Source organism: Salmo salar, chromosome ssa05 (assembly GCF_905237065.1).
Source record: "Salmo salar chromosome ssa05, Ssal_v3.1, whole genome shotgun sequence".
Lineage (NCBI taxonomy): Eukaryota > Metazoa > Chordata > Actinopteri > Salmoniformes > Salmonidae > Salmo > Salmo salar.
The window spans coordinates 11,326,909-11,348,892 of NC_059446.1; the positions used below are offsets into that span (position 1 = coordinate 11,326,909).

Consider the following 21,984-nt stretch of genomic DNA (forward strand, 5'->3'; position numbering starts at 1 on the left):
AATGATAGAATGGGTATGGATCTGTTTCAGAATGGATAGAAGGTTAAGGAACTGTTACAGAATGGATAGAATGGGTATGGATCTGTTTCAGAATGGATAGAATGAGTATGGATATGTTTCAGAATGGATAGAATTGGTATGGATCTGTTTCAGAATGCATAGAATTGGTATGGATCTGTTTCAGAATGGATAGAATGGGTATGGATCTGTTACTGAATGGATAGAAGGGGTATGGATCTGTTTCAGAATGGATAGAAGGGTATGGATCTGTTTCAGAATGGATAGAATGGGTATGGATCTGTTTCAGAATGGATAGAAGGTTAAGGAACTGTTACAGAATGGATAGAATGGGTATGGATCTGTCTCAGAATGGATAGAATGGGTATGGATATGTTACAGAATGGATAGAATGGGTATGGATCTGTTTCAGAATGGATAGAATGGGTATGGATATGTTACAGAATGGATAGAATGGGTATGGATCTGTTTCAGAATGGATAGAATGGGTATGGATATGTTACAGAATGGATAGAATGGGTATGGATCTGTTTCAGAATGGATAGAATGTATGGATCTGTTTCAGAATGGATAGAAGGGTATGGATCTGTTACAGAATGGATAGAAGGGTATGGATCTGTTTCAGAATGGATAGAATGGGTATGGATCTGTTTCAGAATGGATAGAATGGGTATGGATCTGTTTCAGAATGGATAGAATGGGTATGGATCTGTTACAGAATGGATAGAATGGGTATGGATCTGTTTCAGAATGGATAGAATGGGTATGGATCTGTTTCAGGATGAATAGAAGGGTATGGATCTGTTTCAGAATGGATAGAATGGGTATGGATCTGTTACAGAATGGATAGAATGGTATGGATCTGTTTCAGAATGGATAGAATGGGTATGGATCTGCTACAGAATGGATAGAATGGTTATGGATCTGTTTCAGAATGGATAGAATGGGTATGGATCTGTTACAGAATGGATAGAATGGGTATGGATCTGTTACTGAATGGATAGAAGGGTATGGATCTGTTTCAGAATGGATAGAATGGGTATGGATCTGTTTCAGAATGGATAGAATGGGTATGGATCTGTTACAGAATGGATAGAATGGGTATGGATCTGTTACAGAATGGATAGAATGGGTATGGATCTGTTACTGAATGGATAGAAGGGTATGGATCTGTTACAGAATGGATAGAAGGGGTATGGATCTGTTTCAGAATGGATAGAATTGGTATGGATCTGTTTCAGAATGGATAGAATGGGTATGGATCTGTTTCAGAATGGATAGAATGGGTATGGATCTGTTTCAGAATGGATAGAATGGGTATGGATCTGTTACTGAATGGATAGAAGGGGTATGGATCTGTTTCAGAATGGATAGAATTTTTATGGATCTGTTTCAGAATGGATAGAATGGGTATGGATCTGTTTCAGAATGGATAGAATGTGTTTGGATCTGTTACAGAATGATAGAATGGGTATGGATCAGTTTCAGAATGGATAGAAGGATAAGGAACAGTTACAGAATGGATAGAATGGGTATGGATCTGTTTCAGAATGGATAGAAGGTTAAGGAACTGTTACAGAATGGATAGAATAGGTATGGATCTGTTTCAGAATGGATAGAATGGGTATGGATCTGTTTCAGAATGGATAGAATGGGTATGGATCTGTTTCAGAATGGATAGAAGGTTAAGGAACTGTTACAGAATGGATAGAATGGGTATGGATCTGTTTCAGAATGGATAGAATTGGTATGGATCTGTTTCAGAATGGATTGAATGGGTATGGATCTGTTTCAGAATGGATAGAATGGGTATGGATCTGTTACAGAATGGATAGAATGGGTATGGATCTGTTACTGAATGGATAGAAGGGTATGGATCTGTTTCAGAATGGATAGAATGGGTATGGATCTGTTACAGAATGATAGAATGGGTATGGATCTGTTTCAGAATGGATAGAAGGTTAAGGAACTGTTACAGAATGGATAGAATGGGTATGGATCTGTTTCAGAATGGATAGAATGAGTATGGATATGTTTCAGAATGGATAGAATTGGTATGGATCTGTTTCAGAATGCATAGAATTGGTATGGATCTGTTTCAGAATGGATAGAATGGGTATGGATCTGTTACTGAATGGATAGAAGGGGTATGGATCTGTTTCAGAATGGATAGAATGGGTATGGATCTGTTTCAGAATGGATAGAATGGGTATGGATCTGTTACAGAATGGATAGAATGGGTATGGATCTGTTTCAGAATGGATAGAATGGGTATGGATCTGTTACAGAATGGATAGAAGGGTATGGATCTGTTTCAGAATGGATAGAATGGGTATGGATCTGTTTCAGAATGGATAGAATGTGTTTGGATCTGTTACAGAATGATAGAATGGGTATGGATCTGTTTCAGAATGGATAGAAGGTTAAGGAACTGTTACAGAATGGATAGAATGGGAATGGATCTGTCTCAGAATGGATAGAATGGGTATGGATCTGTTACAGAATGGATAGAATTGGTATGGATCTGTTACAGAATGGATAGAATGGGTATGGATCTGTTACAGAATGGATAGAATGGGTATGGATCTGTTACAGAATGGATAGAATGGGTATGGATCTGTTTCAGAATGGATAGAATGTATGGATCTGTTTCAGAATGGATAGAAGGGTATGGATCTGTTACAGAATGGATAGAAGGGTATGGATCTGTTTCAGAATGGATAGAATGGGTATGGATCTGTTTCAGAATGGATAGAATGGGTATGGATCTGTTTCAGAATGGATAGAATGGGTATGGATCTGTTACAGAATGGATAGAATGGGTATGGATCTGTTTCAGAATGGATAGAATGGGTATGGATCTGTTTCAGGATGAATAGAAGGGTATGGATCTGTTTCAGAATGGATAGAATGGGTATGGATCTGTTACAGAATGGATAGAATGGTATGGATCTGTTTCAGAATGGATAGAATGGGTATGGATCTGCTACAGAATGGATAGAATGGGTATGGATCTGTTTCAGAATGGATAGAATGGGTATGGATCTGTTTCAGAATGGATAGAATGGGTATGGATCTGTTTTAGAATGGATAGAATGGGTATGGATCTGTTACAGAATGGATAGAATGGTATGGATCTGTTTTAGAATGGATAGAATGGGTATGGATCTGTTACAGAATGGATAGAATGGGTATGGATCTGTTTCAGAATGGATAGAATGGGTATGGATCTGTTACAGAATGGATAGAATTGGTATGGATCTGTTACAGAATGGATAGAATGGGTATGGATCTGTTACAGAATGGATAGAATGGGTATGGATCTGTTACAGAATGGATAGAATGGGTATGGATCTGTTTCAGAATGGATAGAATGTATGGATCTGTTTCAGAATGGATAGAAGGGTATGGATCTGTTACAGAATGGATAGAAGGGTATGGATCTGTTTCAGAATGGATAGAATGGGTATGGATCTGTTTCAGAATGGATAGAATGGGTATGGATCTGTTTCAGAATGGATAGAATGGGTATGGATCTGTTACAGAATGGATAGAATGGGTATGGATCTGTTTCAGAATGGATAGAATGGGTATGGATCTGTTTCAGGATGAATAGAAGGGTATGGATCTGTTTCAGAATGGATAGAATGGGTATGGATCTGTTACAGAATGGATAGAATGGTATGGATCTGTTTCAGAATGGATAGAATGGTTATGGATCTGTTTCAGAATGGATAGAATGGGTATGGATCTGTTTCAGAATGGATAGAATGGGTATGGATCTGTTACAGAATGGATAGAATGGGTATGGATCTGTTTCAGAATGGATAGAATGGGTATGGATCTGTTTCAGAATGGATAGAATGGGTATGGATCTGTTTTAGAATGGATAGAATGGGTATGGATCTGTTACAGAATGGATAGAATGGTATGGATCTGTTTTAGAATGGATAGAATGGGTATGGATCTGTTACAGAATGGATAGAATGGATATGGATCTGTTACAGAATGGATAGAATTGGTATGGATCTGTTTCAGAATGGATAGAATGGTATGGATCTGTTTCAGAATGGATAGAATGGGTATGGATCTGTTTCAGAATGGATAGAATGGGTATGGATCTGTTACAGAATGGATAGAATTGGTATGGATCTGTTTCAGAATGGATAGAATGTGTTTGGATCTGTTACAGAATGGATAGAATTGTTATGGATCTGTTACAGAATGGATAGAATTGGTATGGATATGTTTCAGAATGGATAGAATGGGACGACATGGATGGTGGTACAGAGAGACGTCATGCTTGATTATGGGGCCACTCTCATTGAGGAGACTTTTGAGAGATCTCAAGAGGAATCGATTATCGAGAGACGTCACAGTAATGTCAACTTGCTAAATTCTCACATCTTGAACACTACCTCTGGAGGCCGCACGCGCCAGTTTCCATCTCTACGTGGGGCATTGTAAACAGAATTGTCTCGTTAAGCCCAACATTCATACAGTAAAAATTCAGATATTAGATGAATGTGTTTGAAACGGCTGAAATGTATACACATTGTCATGATATTTCAGACTTTCTTTATTGAGTGTTTACCCGAAATTGCATTAACAGCCTGTTACATGCTGAAATTGTCGCAGTGTCTTTAAGAAAACAAAGCTCAACAGCAGACCCCCCCCCATGTTTTCAGTTGCAATTTTGTGTTTACCTAATATAATGACTTCCACAATATTGATAAAATTAATCCTTGTTTGTTGTAAGGCAACTTTAATACACTGAAACTCTACTTTTATAATCTTATGGGGGTGTAAACATTAATGTTTGATATGCTAACGTTATTAGCTAGCTAGCTAGCTAGCTAACTGTGTTATTGTCTTGCAAGCTACGTTTAGCTAATGCGTGTATGTCTAAGAAAATTAAATTGCTTGCAAATGCTTTTGAATTGTTGCATTATTCAGGAGTGTAATATGGTTTGGTTGCATTATTCAGGAGTGTAATATGGTTTGGTTGCGTTATTCAGGAGTGTAATATGGTTTGGTTGCGTTATTCAGGAGTGTAATATGGTTTGGTTGCGTTATTCAGGAGTGTAATATGGTTTGGTTGCATTATTCAGGAGTGTAATATGGTTTGGTTGCATTATTCAGGAGTGTAATATGGTTTGGTTGCATTATTCAGGAGTGTAATATGGTTTGGTTGCATTATTCAGGAGTGTAATATGGTTTGGTTGCGTTATTCAGGAGTGTAATATGGTTTGGTTGCATTATTCAGGAGTGTAATATGGTTTGGTTGCATTATTCAGGAGTGTAATATGGTTTGGTTGCGTTATTCAGGAGTGTAATATGGTTTGGTTGCGTTATTCAGGAGTGTAGTATGGTTTGGTTGCGTTATTCAGGAGTGTAGTATGGTTTGGTTGCGTTATTCAGGAGTGTAATATGGTTTGGTTGCATTATTCAGGAGTGTAATATGGTTTGGTTGCATTATTCAGGAGTGTAATATGGTTTGGTTGCATTATTCAGGAGTGTAATATGGTTTGGTTGCATTATTCAGGAGTGTAGTATGGTTTGGTTGCATTATTCAGGAGTGTAATATGGTTTGGTTGCATTATTCAGGAGTGTAATATGGTTTGGTTGCATTATTCAGGAGTGTAATATGGTTTGGTTGCATTATTCAGGAGTGTAATATGGTTCGGTTGCATTATTCAGGAGTGTAGTATGGTTTGGTTGCATTATTCAGGAGTGTAATATGGTTTGGTTGCATTATTCAGGAGTGTAATATGGTTTGGTTGCATTATTCAGGAGTGTAATATGGTTTGGTTGCGTTATTCAGGAGTGTAATATGGTTTGGTTGCGTTATTCAGGAGTGTAGTATAGTTTGGTTGCGTTATTCAGGAGTGTAATATGGTTTGGTTGCATTATTCAGGAGTGTAATATGGTTTGGTTGCGTTATTCAGGAGTGTAATATGGTTTGGTTGCATTATTCAGGAGTGTAATATGGTTTGGTTGCATTATTCAGGAGTGTAATATGGTTTGGTTGCATTATTCAGGAGTGTAGTATGGTTTGGTTGCATTATTCAGGAGTGTAATATGGTTTGGTTGCATTATTCAGGAGTGTAATATGGTTTGGTTGCATTATTCAGGAGTGTAATATGGTTTGGTTGCATTATTCAGGAGTGTAGTATGGTTTGGTTGCGTTATTCAGGAGTGTAATATGGTTTGGTTGCGTTATTCAGGAGTGTAATATGGTTTGGTTGCATTATTCAGGAGTGTAATATGGTTTGGTTGCATTATTCAGGAGTGTAATAGGGTTTGGTTGCGTTATTCAGGAGTGTAGCTAGCAGGCTTGGGCGATATACCGTTTATACCGTATACAGGGGTATTTGGAAAAACCAACGGTATGATTTTCAATAGCGTTTTTGGGGGGAGGGGTGCGGGGGAGGGTGCACGTGCTACGCCACTGCTTATAACTAAGTTAAGTATAACTATAGAAATCTAAGATATGTCAAATACATGATATCCAGCTCAGGACTCCAGCTATGCATTGGTTTATTAACTTGCTAGCTAAGTGGCTCAATGTCAAGATCAAGCTTCTTGGTTACAGCGGAGACGTTCAACCCCCTCCTGGATCAAGATCCCTTTTGCCTTCATTGTTTTTTGAAATAGCGCCCCTTGTGTGTGCTTTCGGTAATACCGTATGCACAGGTTTGGTACAGAAATGGTCTGACGGTATAAAAATCTGGATACCTAGTATGTTTTAGAGGACAATTTACTCGCATTGTTGAATAGTTCAGTTTGTAGGCTCACTAGCTAGTGGCTACTGGAACACTGATATTTACGGTACATTTTTAGTTCCAGAGCAAGAATGTCACATTGTCAGACAACGAAAGGTAAGGCAACAATGTCAAGTAAATTGAAAATGTATGTACATATTTCAATTGTTTGTCAGTGTTTGTCAATGAGAATAGCCTCTAAGTTTTCATAGTTTGCTCTGTTTCATTTGAATGTGAACATTAGATGTACTATAATAGTGTGTTCCTTTAGGGTCTCTGTGGGCCTTGTATAGTCTCTTCCCATTATGATTCTATACGCTTGGCCCACCTGTAATTGTAGCATATGTAACCCATACTTACGTCTACTCAGGTCAGATTGAACTCTCTTTGGATTACATTCGATTCTACATTAGAAATTTCCACTGGCCCCTAATGTTTCGTTCAGAATCTCCAGCTCTTTGTTGAAGAGGAGAAGGTAATAGCAGTGCATTTAGGTTCTCTCAAACCAACCAATCCATTATTCCTCCCATATAGCAGACTCCATTCACTCTCTAGTCAAAGGTTATCATTTACAGTAGCTTGAAAGACCCAGCTCCTCTCCTCAGGTCTCCCTCTCCATCATCACTCTCTCTCTCTCTCTCTCTCTCTCTCTCTCTCTCTCTCTCTCTCTCTTTCTCTCTCTCAAACACCTCTGCCCCTCTCTCTCTCTCTCTCACTCTCTCTCTCTCTCAAACACCTCTGTTCCTCTCTCTCTCTCTCTATCTCTCTCTCAAACACCTCTGTCCCTCTCTCCCTCTCTCTCTCTCTCTCTCAAACACCTCTGTCCCTCTCTCTCTCCCTCTCTCTCTCAAACACCTCTGTCCCTCTCTCTCTCCCTCTCTCTCTCAAACACCTCTGTCTCTATCTCTCTCTCTCTCTCTCAAACACATCTGCCTCTCTCTCTCTCTAGCTCTCTCTCTCTCAAACACCTCTGTCCCTCTCTCTCTCCCTCTCTCTCTCTCAAACACCTCTGTCTCTCTCTGTCTCTCTCGCTCTCTCTCTCTCTCTCTCTCTAAGGGATGTAGGGAGTGGGAGGAGAAGAGTACATTTGGCTCTGTGCTCGGGTCTTTTATTGCGTTGCAGAGATGTGCCTGTTGTACTAGGAGGAGAGCAGAACAGAACAAAGGGTCCTCCAGTGCAGTTTAGTGTGTCTGGACATGTGCCTGTTCAAAAAGGAAAAAAGTCAGTCGTTCATGGTTAGTGGTCAATGGTCAGGGGTTAGTGGTCAATGGTTAATGGTCAGTGGTTAATGGTCAGTGGTTAATGGTCAGTGGTCAGTGGTCAGTGGTCAGTGGTTAATGGTCAGTGGTTAATGGTCAGTGGTTAATGGTCAGTGGTCAGTGGTCAGTGGTTAATGGTCAGTGGTTAATGGTCAGTGGTTAATGGTCAGTGGTCAATGGTTAATGGTCAGTGGTTAATGGTCAGTGGTCAGTGGTTAATGGTCAGTGGTTAATGGTCAGTGGTCAGTGGTTAATGGTCAGTGGTCAGTGGTCAGTGGTTAATGGTCAGTGGTTAATGGTCAGTGGTCAGTGGTCAGTGGTTAATGGTCAGTGGTCAGTGGTTAATGGTCAGTGGTCAGTGGTTAATGGTCAGTGGTCAATGGTTAATGGTCAGTGGTCAGTGGTTAATGGTCAGTGGTCAGTGGTTAATGGTTAGTGGTCAGTGGTTAATGGTCAGTGGTTAATGGTTAGTGGTTAATGGTCAGTGGTCAGTGGTCAGTGGTCAATGGTCAGTGGTTAATGGTCAGTGGTTAATGGTCAGTGGTCAGTGGTTAATGGTCAGTGGTCAGTGGTTAATGGTTAATGGTCAGTGGTCAGTGGTTAATGGTCAGTGGTTAATGGTCAGTGGTTAATGGTCAGTGGTCAGTGGTTAATGGTCAGTGGTTAGTGGTCAGTGGTTAATGGTCAGTGGTTAATGGTCAGTGGTCAGTGGTCAGTGGTTAATGGTCAGTGGTTAATGGTCAGTGGTTAATGGTCAGTGGTCAGTGGTTAATGGTCAGTGGTTAATGGTCAGTGGTTAATGGTCAGTGGTTAATGGTCAGTGGTCAGTGGTTAATGGTCAGTGGTTAGTGGTCAGTGGTTACTGGTCAGTGGTTAATGGTCAGTGGTCAGTGGTCAGTGGTTAATGGTCAGTGGTTAATGGTCAGTGGTTAATGGTCAGTGGTTAATGGTCAGTGGTTAGTGGTCAGTGGTCAGTGGTTAATGGTCAGTGGTTAATGGTCAGTGGTTAATGGTCAGTGGTCAGTGGTTAATGGTCAGTGGTTAGTGGTCAGTGGTCAGTGGTTAATGGTCAGTGGTTAATGGTCAGTGGTTAATGGTCAGTGGTTAATGGTCAGTGGTCAGTGGTTAATGGTCAGTGGTCAATGGTCAGTGGTTAATGGTCAGTGGTTAATGGTCAGTGGTTAATGGTTAGTGGTCAGTGGTCAGTGGTTAATGGTCAGTGGTTAATGGTCAGTGGTTAATGGTCAGTGGTTAATGGTCAGTGGTCAGTGGTCAGTGGTTAGTGGTCAGTGGTCAGTGGTTAATGGTTAGTGGTTAGTGGTCAGTGGTTAGTGGTCAGTGGTTAATGGTCAGTGGTTAGTAGTCAGTGGTTAATGGTCAGTGGTCAGTGGTTAATGGTTAGTGGTCAGTGGTTAGTGGTCAGTGGTCAGTGGTTAGTGGTTAGTGGTTAGTGGTTAGTGGTCAGTGGTCAGTGGTTAATGGTTAGTGGTCAATGGTTAGTGGTCAGTGGTCAGTGGTTAATGGTTAGTGGTTAGTGGTCAGTGGTTAGTGGTTAGTGGTTAATGGTTAGTGGTCAGTGGTCAGTGGTCAGTGGTTAATGGTTAGTGGTCAGTGGTTAGTGGTTAGTGGTCAGTGGTTAGTGGTCAGTGGTCAGTGGTTAGTGGTTAGTGGTTAGTGGTCAGTGGTTAGTGGTCAGTGGTTAATGGTTAGTGGTCAGTGGTTAGTGGTCAGTGGTTAGTGGTCAGTGGTCAGTGGTTAGTGGTCAGTGGTTAATGGTCAGTGGTTAGTGGTTAGTGGTTAGTGGTCAGTGGTTAATGGTCAGTGGTTAATGGTCAGTGGTTAATGGTCAGTGGTTAGGGGTGGGGTCATTTTGGAATGATGATGCATGGGGTGAAGTGGGTGAGGAAGGGGAAAAGAGGGGAGGTGGGGAATAGGGAGAGAAGACTGTTTCAGGGGGTGTGGAGGATGAGACGGGCGTTCAACAGGGTGAGGAGAATGGGGGTGAGGATGGGGAAGAGGGGAGGGGGTGGGGATGGAAAAAGGAGAGAGGTAGGGTGTTGTCATGACGTGGCCCTTTCTGGGTATAGATCGTGGCTTCTCCCTCTCTCTCACTCTGTCCTACACCCAGGTTCTGTTATATCAGGTAAATTCCTGGCGGAGACTCTCTCTCCCCCTGGCCATGCAGTATAGAGAGAGAGTTTCACAGTAGAACAACGGAACTTCTACTACCTCACAGAATTTGAGAACTTAACAATATCCATGTTTTGGAGAATGTGTAACCCGTCAGTGGAGAAGCCAGCTACGACCCGGTCCATTTTGTTTCATGTTTGTGACCTCATGAAAGACAATCCAGGCACATTACCATAACCCTGTTTATACAGGCGCCTCCGTTATGAGGTTTGCATCTAATTATGGTATCAAATGAATGAGTAAAGATTAAACTGGAGCATTGGCTACACGTCTGGAAATGGTTCAACTCTGAGACTATCAATCCCTACAGAATAAGAGAAAATCTTAGATACTAATTACTAGTCTGCAGCTAGAAATGATGTAAACCTGGGATGCGAAGACCGACAACCGCCGAAACATCTATCCTATGAGAACATTTCTGAATGGTACTCTGAAGTATCCATTCTAACCACGAAAGACTTTGATCCAGGAAAACAGAAGGAGAGAGAGAGACTCGGATGAACTCTCCAGCAGACGGACCGATGATTCCAACAGAGATCACGACGACACATGGGCGTAAATATACAGTATATTGATTGCAATTATTCCCGAATGAGTGAGCGTTCATGTGCAAAGGATTAGCATTGCAATTAATATAATTAGCAACTGTGTATAGTGATCCCGCCCTTCTCAGTCCACAACCACTTCCCTTTGTCCACCAAGCTGTCCTATCGGCTTAGCCCACTAGGGAATCTTCCCTGTCCTTGTTAGTAACATATCTGCTGTTTGTTTGTTTATGCATTTCAGTGGTTATTTAGTTAGTTAGTAAATAAATTATTAAGCCAATTGATGTATGGATGATTCATAGTAAAGGCTGGGTTTGTGCAGATAACCAACAATTTACGACGTTTGGAATGAGACTAACGTGAGGTAAAGAATAATTCATTAAGAGAAGACTAATTGATCAGATATTAAAATATCTGAAGAGTTATATTCGGAAAATTATAACTTTGTAATCTGAAGATTTTCCGTGGTGCCCTGACTTCCTAGTTAATTACATTTACATGATTAGTTTAATCACGTAAGAATAATTACAGAGAATTGATTTGATAAAATAAGTCTTCACTTTTAATGATGCCAAAGACACGACAGTGTTCAACAAGGTGAGGAGGGGAAGGAGAGAGGTAGGGTGTTTAACAGGGTGAGGGGAAGGAGAGAGGTAGGGTGTTTAAAAACCTTACGAGTATCTAACATAATATCTATATATGTTTTCATGGGCTGCTTCTCAATCCACCGCATCCACCTGTCGCCCTTCCGCATCTGCGGTGGAAGTTGGCAGAGCTGGAGCGGTGTTTGTCAGACCATAAGACATCCCAAAAATCGGTCTTCTCAAGAAAATATCTGTAGCTTCTGAACGGTTTGGGCTACAAGCTTCCAGTCTATGGAAAGATGAGACTGTCACTAACACTATGGTGCTCTCCGTTTTCTCTACAAGCCCCACGCGACTCGTCTGAAGTCGGTACCAGCGATATGGCGTCTTCTGTCTGTAGCGTGAGGGAGAGCTCAGAGGACAGCAGAACAGGGCGAGGAGCACCACTGCATCACTATTAACGCTGAAAGCCTGATGAACGACAGGTTGTCCTATAAGCGAGTGTTACTCCTAGATTCTCTATGAAGACAACCCGTGTCCTCTCTATCCTTATTTCATGTCCTCTCTGTCCTTATTTCAGATACAGCTGTTGATGCTCGACTTTTAGTACAGTACAACAACGTCCTACGTACATGTGGATACGTTTGGTCACTCTAACTGGTAAGAAAGACATCCATATTATCTTAATCAACAGGTGTGTGCGTCTGCAGTGACGTGTGTGTGTGGCTGCTTCATTCATGGTGTCATACTCCCCGTGAAGAGATGAGACTGTATTAATGATAGGTGGTGAGAGGAGAGTCTCCGTGAAGAGATGAGACTGTATTAATGATAGGTGGTGAGAGGAGAGTCTCCGTGAAGAGATGAGACTGTATTAATGATAGGTGGTGAGAGGAGAGTCTCCGTGAAGAGATGAGACTGTATTAATGATAGGTGGTGAGAGGAGAGTCTCCGAGATGAGATGAGACTGTATTAATGATAGGTGGTGAGAGGAGAGTCTCCATAAAGAGATGAGACTGTATTAATGATAGGTGGTGAGAGGAGAGTCTCCATAAAGAGATGAGACTGTATTAATGATAGGTGGTGAGAGGAGAGTCTCCATAAAGAGATGAGACTGTATTATTGATAGGACGGTGAGAGGAGAGTCTCCGTGAAGAGATGAGACTGTATTAATGATAGGTGGTGAGAGGAGAGTCTCCGAGATGAGACTGTATTAATGATAGGTGGTGAGAGGAGAGTCTCCGTGAAGAGATGAGACTGTATTAATGATAGGTGGTGAGAGGAGAGTCTCCATAAAGAGATGAGACTGTATTAATGATAGGTGGTGAGAGGAGAGTCTCCATAAAGAGATGAGACTGTATTAATGATAGGTGGTGAGAGGAGAGTCTCCGTGAAGAGATGAGACTGTATTAATGATAGGTGGTGAGAGGAGAGTCTCCGTGAAGAGATGAGACTGTATTAATGATAGGTGGTGAGAGGAGAGTCTCCGTGAAGAGATGAGACTGTATTAATGATAGGTGGTGAGAGGAGAGTCTCCGTGAAGAGATGAGACTGTATTAATGATAGGTGGTGAGAGGAGAGTCTCCGTGAATGAGAGATAAAAAATATTCTGCCCCACTAGGCTTTTCACTGATCCTGTACCATGTGTGTCTGCAGTGTGTGTGTGTGTCTATCTGTATGTGTGTGTGTGTGTGTGTGTGTGTGTGTGTGTGTGTGTGTGTGTGTGTGTGTGTGTGTGTGTGTGTGTGTGTGTGTGTCTATCTGTATGTCTGTGTGTGTGTGTGTGTGTGTGTGTGTGTGTGTGTGTGTGTGTGTGTGTGTCTGTATGTCTGTGTGTGTGTGTGTGTGTGTGTGTGTGTGTGTGTGTGTGTGTGTGTGTGTGTGTGTGTGTGTGTGACTCATGCCTGTGTGTGTGTGTGTCTGTGTGTGTGTGTGTGTGTGTGTGTGTGTGTGTGTGTGTGTGTGTGTGTGTGTGTGTGTGTGTGTGTGTGTGTGTGTGTGTGTGTGTCTTCGGAGTGATAACGGCACCTTAAGGAACGTCCTGATTGCTTTTCCCTGAGTGGTTAGTGGGCCTGACGCCTGCTGGTACATTATAAATCATTTACAGTCATTTTGGAATGCAATATCCTTCTCTAAACTCCTTGCTTTACTTCTCTCTCTATTGTTATTGGACAGTGATCCTGCCTGCCCTATGTAGCTAGCTGCTAGCCACTGAGGCTGAGCTGAGCCAGGGGGGGGTAGGAGGAGGAAGGAGGTGTCAGGGAACACCAGGAGGATGGCTTATTAGGATTTACAGTGCTGCTGCTGTCACTGAGAGGAGAGAGAGATGCCTATGCTGTAGTTTATACCTCCTTATCTCCATCTCTCTCTCTGTCTCTCTCTCTGTCTCTCTCTCTGTCTCTCTCTCTTTCTCTCTCTATCCCTCTCTCTCTCTCTCTCTCTCTCCCTCTCTCTCTCCCTCTCTCTCTCTCTCTCCCTCGCTCTCTCATCCCTCTCTCTCTCTCTCTCTCTCTCGCTCTACCTCTCTCTCCCTCTCTCTCTATCCCTCTTTCTCTCTCTCTCCCTCTCTATCTCTCTCTCTTTCTCTCTCTCTACTTCTCTCTCCCTCCCTCTCTCTCTCTCTCTCTCTCTCTTTCTCTCTGTCTCTCCCCCCTCTCTTTTTCTCCCTCTCTCTTTTTCTCTCTCCATCTCTCCCTCTCTCTCTCTCTCTCTCTCTCTCTCTCACTCTCCATCCCTCTCTCTTTCTCTCCCTCTCTCTCCCTCTCTCTCTGTAATGGAGAAAGTGTTCTGTCATGTCTTCATTTATAGTAGAGGTAGAAAAACAGAACCTGAGAGGAAACATTACATTTTATTATATTCATGTTATTGGAAGTCATTAAAAATTGTTGATTTTTGTAGGTTTTTGTGTTTTTCATTTTCTAAACAGTTATATAATGTTCCTTTGGTATGTATTTTGTATGTAATGTGAGATGGGGACATGTTAGAGACATTTTGTTAGTGAGCTCAGTGCCATTTTAATCTTTCAATAGCTATGCTTTATATCAGTAAACAGTCTGTGACTAAGTTGTGCAACACTTTACCCCAGCGACTCGGCGAGCCCTTGATTGTGTAGATTGATAGCAGGGTAAGTACACTATCATGTTTATGTGTTCTGGTTTTATATCAGGACAGAAAATACCCTCGTCACCAGTCAATAAAACATTTGTGAATAAAAGAAATGAGAGCAAACGGTTTTTCTGTCTCTCTGGAGAGCTAGGAGTCATTCATTTTCCTGTGATCTTTTTTCTTCCTGTCTCCAGCAGGCACGGGATGGAAGATCTGACGAGAGGAGGAGAGGACCGTGAATGAAGACCGTCAAGACAAGAACTACCGACACTGTGTCAGTTTTATCTGCTCTGCTCCAGACTGATGAGTGGATCTAAGGGTGCTGGACTGTTGGGCTGATAGACGGGAAGACAGGGGAAGACAGGGGAAGACAGGGGAAGACAGGGGAAGGGAAGAGAAGAGGGAAGGCTTTGTGAGCTGAGGAGGAGACCCTACGTGTATGTTGGTCACTTGCAGTTGTTGCTGAGACTCACTCAGACGGACCATGTGGTTTTTGCCAAGGAGAAACTGTCTCCTCTCCTCTCAGCAGCAGGACCATGGGGTCTGGCATGGTGGCCACATACCCAGCTCCATCTCCAGCCTCAGCATCACCACGTCTTTCTGGATCGTAACTTTCTCCTGGTGCTTGGTGGCCGTCCAAAGCCAGGCCTACCACCCCACGGTGAACACGCAGTATGGGAAACTCCGGGGGGTGAGAGTGCCCCTACCCAGTGAGATACTGGGACCAGTGGACCAGTATTTGGGGGTCCCGTATGCAGCCTCTCCAGTGGGGGAGAAACGCTTCCTGCCCCCCGAGCCTCCCTCCTCCTGGTCGGGGATAAAGAATACCACCCACTTTGCCCCCGTTTGCCCCCAGAATATTCACAATGCCGTGCCAGAAATTATGATGCCAATATGGTTCTCCTTCAGCCTGGATATAGTGGCCTCTTACATACAGGATCAAAATGAGGACTGTTTGTATCTAAACATCTACGTTCCAACGGAGGATGGTGAGTGGGTCGGGTATACGAGTACTAAACCAAACTCTTTTATCTCTTTTCTAGCTCTTTTTCTATCTCTCTCTGAGACTGTGTGTCGCTACTGTAGTGTGTGTGGAGCATGCCGTGTTGTCCTCCCTGTGCATGCTGTGTCTGTATCCTCCACCACCACCATCTCCAGCCTCCTCATTCTGACTTGATCTTCCATGGCAGACATCTATTTTCATCAACTCTCCCTTTCCATGCCACCGTTTGAGGTTCCTCTTTGTGTTGATTCAAAAATAACCCCCCCAAAAAACAAAAGATTACACAAAATGGTTGAAAAACCAATCATTAGTTGAAACAGATTGGGCCTAGTGCTGTACCTTGGTGCACTCCCTTCCCTTACTGTCTTGAGTGTTCTGGGGAAAATATGATTAGCTATGAGCTATTAGACAATGATCTTCTGTAGGGTTGGTTGGTGAAATATTCTGGTACACTCGAGGCCTGTGGCATCAGACTAGCCCATGTAAGACCCCTTACTTTCATATTCTTATCAAGAGTTTGTCTTTGCGGTCTTGGTAAACTATAGGTTACAAGTGCAACAGACAAAATAATACAATATTTTGACTGAAGACCTAGAGTACCAGTCAAAAGTTTGGACACACCTACTCATTCAAGGGTTTGCCTTTATTTTTACTAGTTTCTACAATGTAGAATAATAGTGAAGACATCAAAACTATGAAATAACACATATGGAATCATGTAGTAACCAAAAAAGTGTTAAACAAATCAAACAATATTTTAGATTTTATATTCTTCAAAGTAGCCACCCTTTGCCTTGATGACAGCTTTGCACACTCTTGGCATTCTCTCAACCAGCTTAATGAGGAATGCTTTCCAATGGTCTTGAAGGAGTTCCCACATATGCTGAGCACTTGTTGGCTGCTTTTCCTCACTCTACGGTCTGACTTATCCCAAACCATCTCAATTGGGTTGAGGTCGGGTGATTGTGGAGGTTAGGTCATCTGATGCAGAACTCCATCACTCTCCTTCTTGGTCAAATAGCCCTTACACAGCCTGGAGGTGTGTTGGGTCATTGTCCTGCAAGTCCCACTAAACGCAAACCAGATGGGATGTTTATTTTATTTTTTCTATTTCACCTTTATTTAACCAGGTAGGCTAGTTGAGAACAAGTTCTCATTTACAACTGCGACCTGGAGAAGATAAAGCAAAGCAGTGCGACACAAACGACAACACAGAGTTACACATGGAATAAACAAGCGTACAGTCAATAACACAATAGAAAAAAAGAAAGTCTATATACAGTGTGTGAAAATGGCGTGAGGAGGTATGGCAATAAATAGGCAAGAGTAGCAAAGTAATTACAATTTAGAAAATTAACACTGGAGTGATAGATGTGCAGATGATGATGTGCAAGTACAAATACTGGTGTGCAAAAGAGCAGAAAAGTAAATAAAAACAATATGGGGATGAGGTAGGTAGATTGGATGGGCTATTTACAGCTGCTCAGAAAGCTGATGTTTAAAGTTTGTGAGGGAAATATAAGTCTCCAGCTTCAACGATTTTTGCAATTCGTTCCAGTCATTGGCAGCAGAGAACTGGAAGGAAAGGCGGCCAAAGGAAGTGCTGGCTTTGGGGATGACCAGTGAGATATACCTGCTGGAGTGCATGCTATGGGTGGGTGTTGTTATCATGACCAGTGAGCTGAGATAAGGCGGAGCTTTACCTAGCATAGACTTATAGATGACCTGGAGCCAGTGGGTCTGGCGATGAATAAGTAGCGAGGGCCAGCCGACTAGAGCATACAGGTCGCAGTGGTGGGTGGTATATGGGGCTTTGGTGACAAAACGGATGGCACTGTGAAAGACTGCATCCAGTTTGCTGAGTAGAGTGTTGGAGACTATTTTGTAAATGACATCGCCGAAGTCGAGGATCGGTAGGATAGTCAGTTTTACGAGGGTATGTTTGGCGGCTTGAGTAAAGGAGGCTTTGTTGCGAAATAGGAAGCCAATTCTAGATTTTATTTTGGATTGGAGATGTTTAATGTGAGGCTGGAAGGAGAGTTTACAGTCTAGCCAGACACCTAGGTATTTGTAGTTGTCCACATATTCTAAGTCAGAACCATCCAGAGTATTGATGCTAGTCATGCGTGCGGGTGCAGTCAGCGAATGGTTGAAAAGCATGCATTTAGTTTTACTAGCGATTAAGAGCAGTTGGAGGCCACAGAAGGAGTGTTGTATGGCATTGAAGCTCGTTTGGAGGTTTGTTAACATAGTGTCCAAAGAAGGGCCAGATGTATACAGAATGGTGTTGTCTGCATAGAGGTGGATCAGGGAATCACCCGCAGCAAAAGCAACATCGTTGATAAATACAGAGAAAAGAGTCGGCCCGAGAATTGAACCCTGTGGTATCCCCATAGAGACTGCCAGAGGTCCGGACAACAGGCCCTCCGATTTGACACACTGAACTCTGTCTGAGAAGTAGTTGGTGAACCAGGCGAGGCAGTCATTTGAGAAACCAAGGCTGTTGTGTCAGCCGATAAGAATATGGGGATTGACAGAGTCGAAAGCCTTGGCCAGGTCGATGAAGACGGCTGCACAGTACTGTCTTTTATCGATGGCAGTTATGATATTGTTTAGTACCTTGAGCGTGGCTGAGGTGCACCCGTGACCAGCTCGGGAACCAGATTGCACAGCGGAGAAGGTACGGTAGGATTCAAAATGGTCAGTGACCTGTTTATGAACTTGGCTTTCGAAGACTTTAGAAAGGCAGGGCAGGATGGATATAGGTCTATAACAGTTTGTGTCTAGAGTGTCACCCGCTTTGAAGAGGGGGATGACCGCGGCGGCTTTCCAATCTTTAAGGATCTCGGACGATACGAAAGAGAGGTTGAACAGACTTGTAATAGGGGTTGCAACAATGGTGGCGGATAATTTTAGAAAGAGAGGGTCCAGATTGTCTAGCCCAGCTGATTTGTACGGGTCCAGGTTTTGCAGCTCTTTCAGAACATCTGCTATCTGGATTTGGGTGAAGGAGAAGCTGGTGAGGCTGGGGAGGCTTGGACAAGTAGCTGCGGGGGGTGCAGAGCTGTTGGCCGGGGTTGGGGTGCTGCGGGGGGTGCAGAGCTGTTGGCCGGGGTTGGGGTAGCCAGGAGCAAAGCATGGCCAGCCGTAGAGAAATGCTTATTGAAATTCTCGATAATTATGGATTTATCGGTGGTGACAGTGTTACCTAGCCTCATTGCAGTGGGCAGCTGGGAGGAGGTGTCATGGAATATTCTAATCAAGTGAGAGAGACAGCTATTTCTTCAAAAAATCTTCTTGATTTAATATTGATTAATTATTGAAATAATAATGCTGGTCGATCCCACACTCTGAAGTGTGATGCCGAGAGCTCAATGAGCAGAACTGAGCCACAGTATTTTATAGTTAAGACATCTGGAATACGTCAAAAGGTTAGGATTTGTATGTGAGAAAGGAGTATCCCCCAGCCAGATAGCATTTACTGTGACGACTGTTCCAATTGTATAGAAACCTCACCGTATACAAATACCAACTCATTCTATAGAATGCAAGCTGTAGGTTTTATCACCAAGTCATCATAAATCAATTGCTACCGCCAAACCCAGAAGCCTAACTCAGTCCCACAGAAACAGATGAGAGAGTACTCATCAAACCTTACTTGATGCATAAACAGTATTAAAACATCATCTTGTCATTTTTATACCATAGATGGCATATCGCTGCAGAATACTGTGGTAGCCATGCTGGTTAAATGTGCCTTGAATTCTAAATAAATCAACGATAGTGTCACCAGCATAGCACCTCCGCACCATCACACCTAATCCTCCATGCTTCACGGTGGGAACCACACATGCAGAGATCATATGTTCACCTACTCTGCATCTCACAAAGACACGGCAGTTGGAACCAGAAATCTCAAATTTGGACTCATCAGACCAAAGGACAGATTTCCACCAGTCTAATGTCCATTGCTCATGTTTCTTGGCCAAGCAAGTCTCTTCTTCTTATTGTTGTTTTATTTGCATCTGTTTGACCATGAAGGCCTGATTCACTCAGTCTCCTCTGAACAGTTGATGTTGAGATGTGTCTGTTACTTGAACTCAGTGAAGCATTTATTTGGGCTACAATTTCTGAGGCTGGTAACTCTAATGAACTTATCCTCTGCAGCAGAGGTAACTCTGGGTCTTCCTTTTCCTGTGGCGGTCCTCATGAGAGCCAGTTTCATCATAGCGCATAATGGTTTTTGCAACTGCACTTGAAGAAACTTTCAAAGTTCTTGAAATGTTCCATATTGACTTACTGATGGACTGCCCTTTGTCTTTGCTTATTTGAGCTGTTCTTGCCATAATATAGACTTGGTATTTTACCAAATAGGGCTATCTTCTGTATACCACCCCTACCTTGTCCCAACACAACTGATTGGCTCAAACGCATTTAAAAGGAAATAAATTCAACAAATGAACTTTTAACAAGCCACACCTGTTAATTGAAATGCATTCCTGGTGACTACCTCATGAAGCTAGTTGAGGGAATGCCTAAAGTGTGCAAAGATGTCATCAAGGGTGGATACTTTGAAGAATCTCAAATATAAAATATATTTTGATTTGTTTAACACTTTTTTGGTTACTACATTTTTTTATTTTTTTATTTTACCTTTATTTATACAGGCTTTTCTCATTGAGATAACATCTCTTTTCCAAGAGAGACCTGGTCCAATAGCAGCAGGGGGAACAAAGTTTCAGACAAAACAACTTACATACACTAACACAACATTAAACAGAACTATAGACACACATACAGTACAACAATTACATATTACGTTAAAAAACACGAAAGTCTTGACTAAAAAACAGCTGTCCTGAAGACAATTCCACTCTTCTGTGATATACACATCGATCAAGTGTTTAAACTCCACCAACGAAACTAGATCACATTTTAAAATGTTCAGGAGAGAATTCATGATTCCATTTGTGTTATTCCATAGTTTTGATGTAGAAAATAGTAAAAAGAAAGAAAAAACCTTGAAAGAGTAGGTGTGTCCAAACTATTGACTGGTGCTGTACATTTCAACCCCTTAAGACCCACACAGCGAAAGCTTGAAATGGTAAGTTGTCCCAGTATCATAATGATACAAAATATTGCATACAATTTCATTGTAATTTGAACAGCAAATACTGTTGTCAATGTGCTGGAACAGGCATTGAGGAAAGCTCCTGTGTGGTGGTAAGGGGTCTTATATAGAAGTGCATGTGAATATGGGCTTCTTGTGTTCCGACGTGCAGCAAATTCATTCCACCATTTTGGAATATTTCTGCAGAAACACCCCCAGTTACTCTCTGGACAGACCCTCTGTCGTTGTTGTTGTTGATGAGGGAGGGAGGAATGGGGGTTTGGGGGGGGGGGGGTTGGGGGGTTTGGCTCAATCTGAAGTTGTTGCATGTCACCTTCCAGGTCTTTTCCAGAGCCTTCTGTTATTTTGTAGTTTTTTTTATTCATTTTACAGTCAAAAGAATATCCAAGGAATGTGCCAGGAAACCCAACAAGAAAATGTGTAGAAAAGGAGGTATGTAAGACAGACAACACGGTGGGAGTGAAAGAGAACGAGAGAGGAGAGAGAATGCCTCCTCTCTAAAGCCAGATATCAGCACCTATCAACCCTCAAATCAAACGGCTCAAATTGGGATGAGCAGTTGACCTACAGTTCTCATCAACCTGGACGTGTGTGTGTGTGTGTGTGTGTGTGTGTGTGTGTGTGTGTGTTAAAGAAATAAAGGGGAAGTTGTCGGAATTCCCCCTGTAAAATTAAGTCCCTAAAGATTGAATGGTTTGCATGTATTTTTCATCAATAGGTTTGATTTTTATATGAAAGCACTGTATTGTATGTATTTTATTTTACACACAACTTAATTGTTTATCAAAACCAATTCAAACATGACAATGTGGATGGAATTGGCCCAACAAGTCAGTAATTGACAGCCTTCCAGGCTGAATCACGACGAAAAACAGATCAATTCTTCTGAATGGAAATAACAAGGCTGATTCAATTAAAGTTATGTAACACAAATCAAAGTTAAAGGGGCAATCTGTGATTGGTGCATCCTTTTTTTCCAACTTAAAACAAATATATTGTTATTTTTTTTCTAATCCTGATTCCCCTTTAAAGTTATGTAAAACTAAATCAGGGTTGGAATGAGAGGAACTTCAGTCATTTTTGTGTTGTATTCTCTGATCGAACATAAAGAATTATTGCAAGAATTTGCCAAAGGAGACAAGAAAAGAAAGCATTTGAGGCTGTTGATTACATCTTCACACAACAGTCGAGGTATGCATTCCAAATGGCACTCTATTCCCTATATAGTGGACTACTTTTGACCAGGGCCCATAGGGTGCCATTTGGGATGCATATGAGGACAAGTTCTGTCTGGAAATCATAATTCACAACAAGCAAATATTCTCCTGCAGAGAGAAAGATGCATCATCGTGTTGAGATAGATTGGATTAGAGTCATTACACCTCTTG

The 21,984-nt window shown here is 42.1% G+C and overlaps 1 protein-coding gene across 8 annotated transcripts in view; it reads left to right on the forward strand.

Annotated features, from left to right (window-relative positions):
• LOC106591301 (neuroligin-3) overlaps positions 1-21,984 on the forward strand; it is a 493,706-nt gene that overhangs the window by 138,690 nt on the left and 333,032 nt on the right. For 2 of the 8 annotated variants that reach the window (XM_045717885.1, XM_045717886.1), the window contains 3 exons: positions 11,941-12,020; positions 14,657-15,451; positions 20,969-21,028. In XM_045717885.1, coding sequence (XP_045573841.1) covers positions 14,947-15,451; positions 20,969-21,028 — 565 coding nt within the window. In that variant the 5' untranslated portion in view covers positions 11,941-12,020; positions 14,657-14,946. The remainder of the gene's footprint in view (positions 1-11,940; positions 12,021-14,656; positions 15,452-20,968; positions 21,029-21,984) is intronic. The other 6 variants (XM_045717888.1, XM_045717890.1, XM_045717887.1 and 3 more) reach the window with 4 other exon arrangements.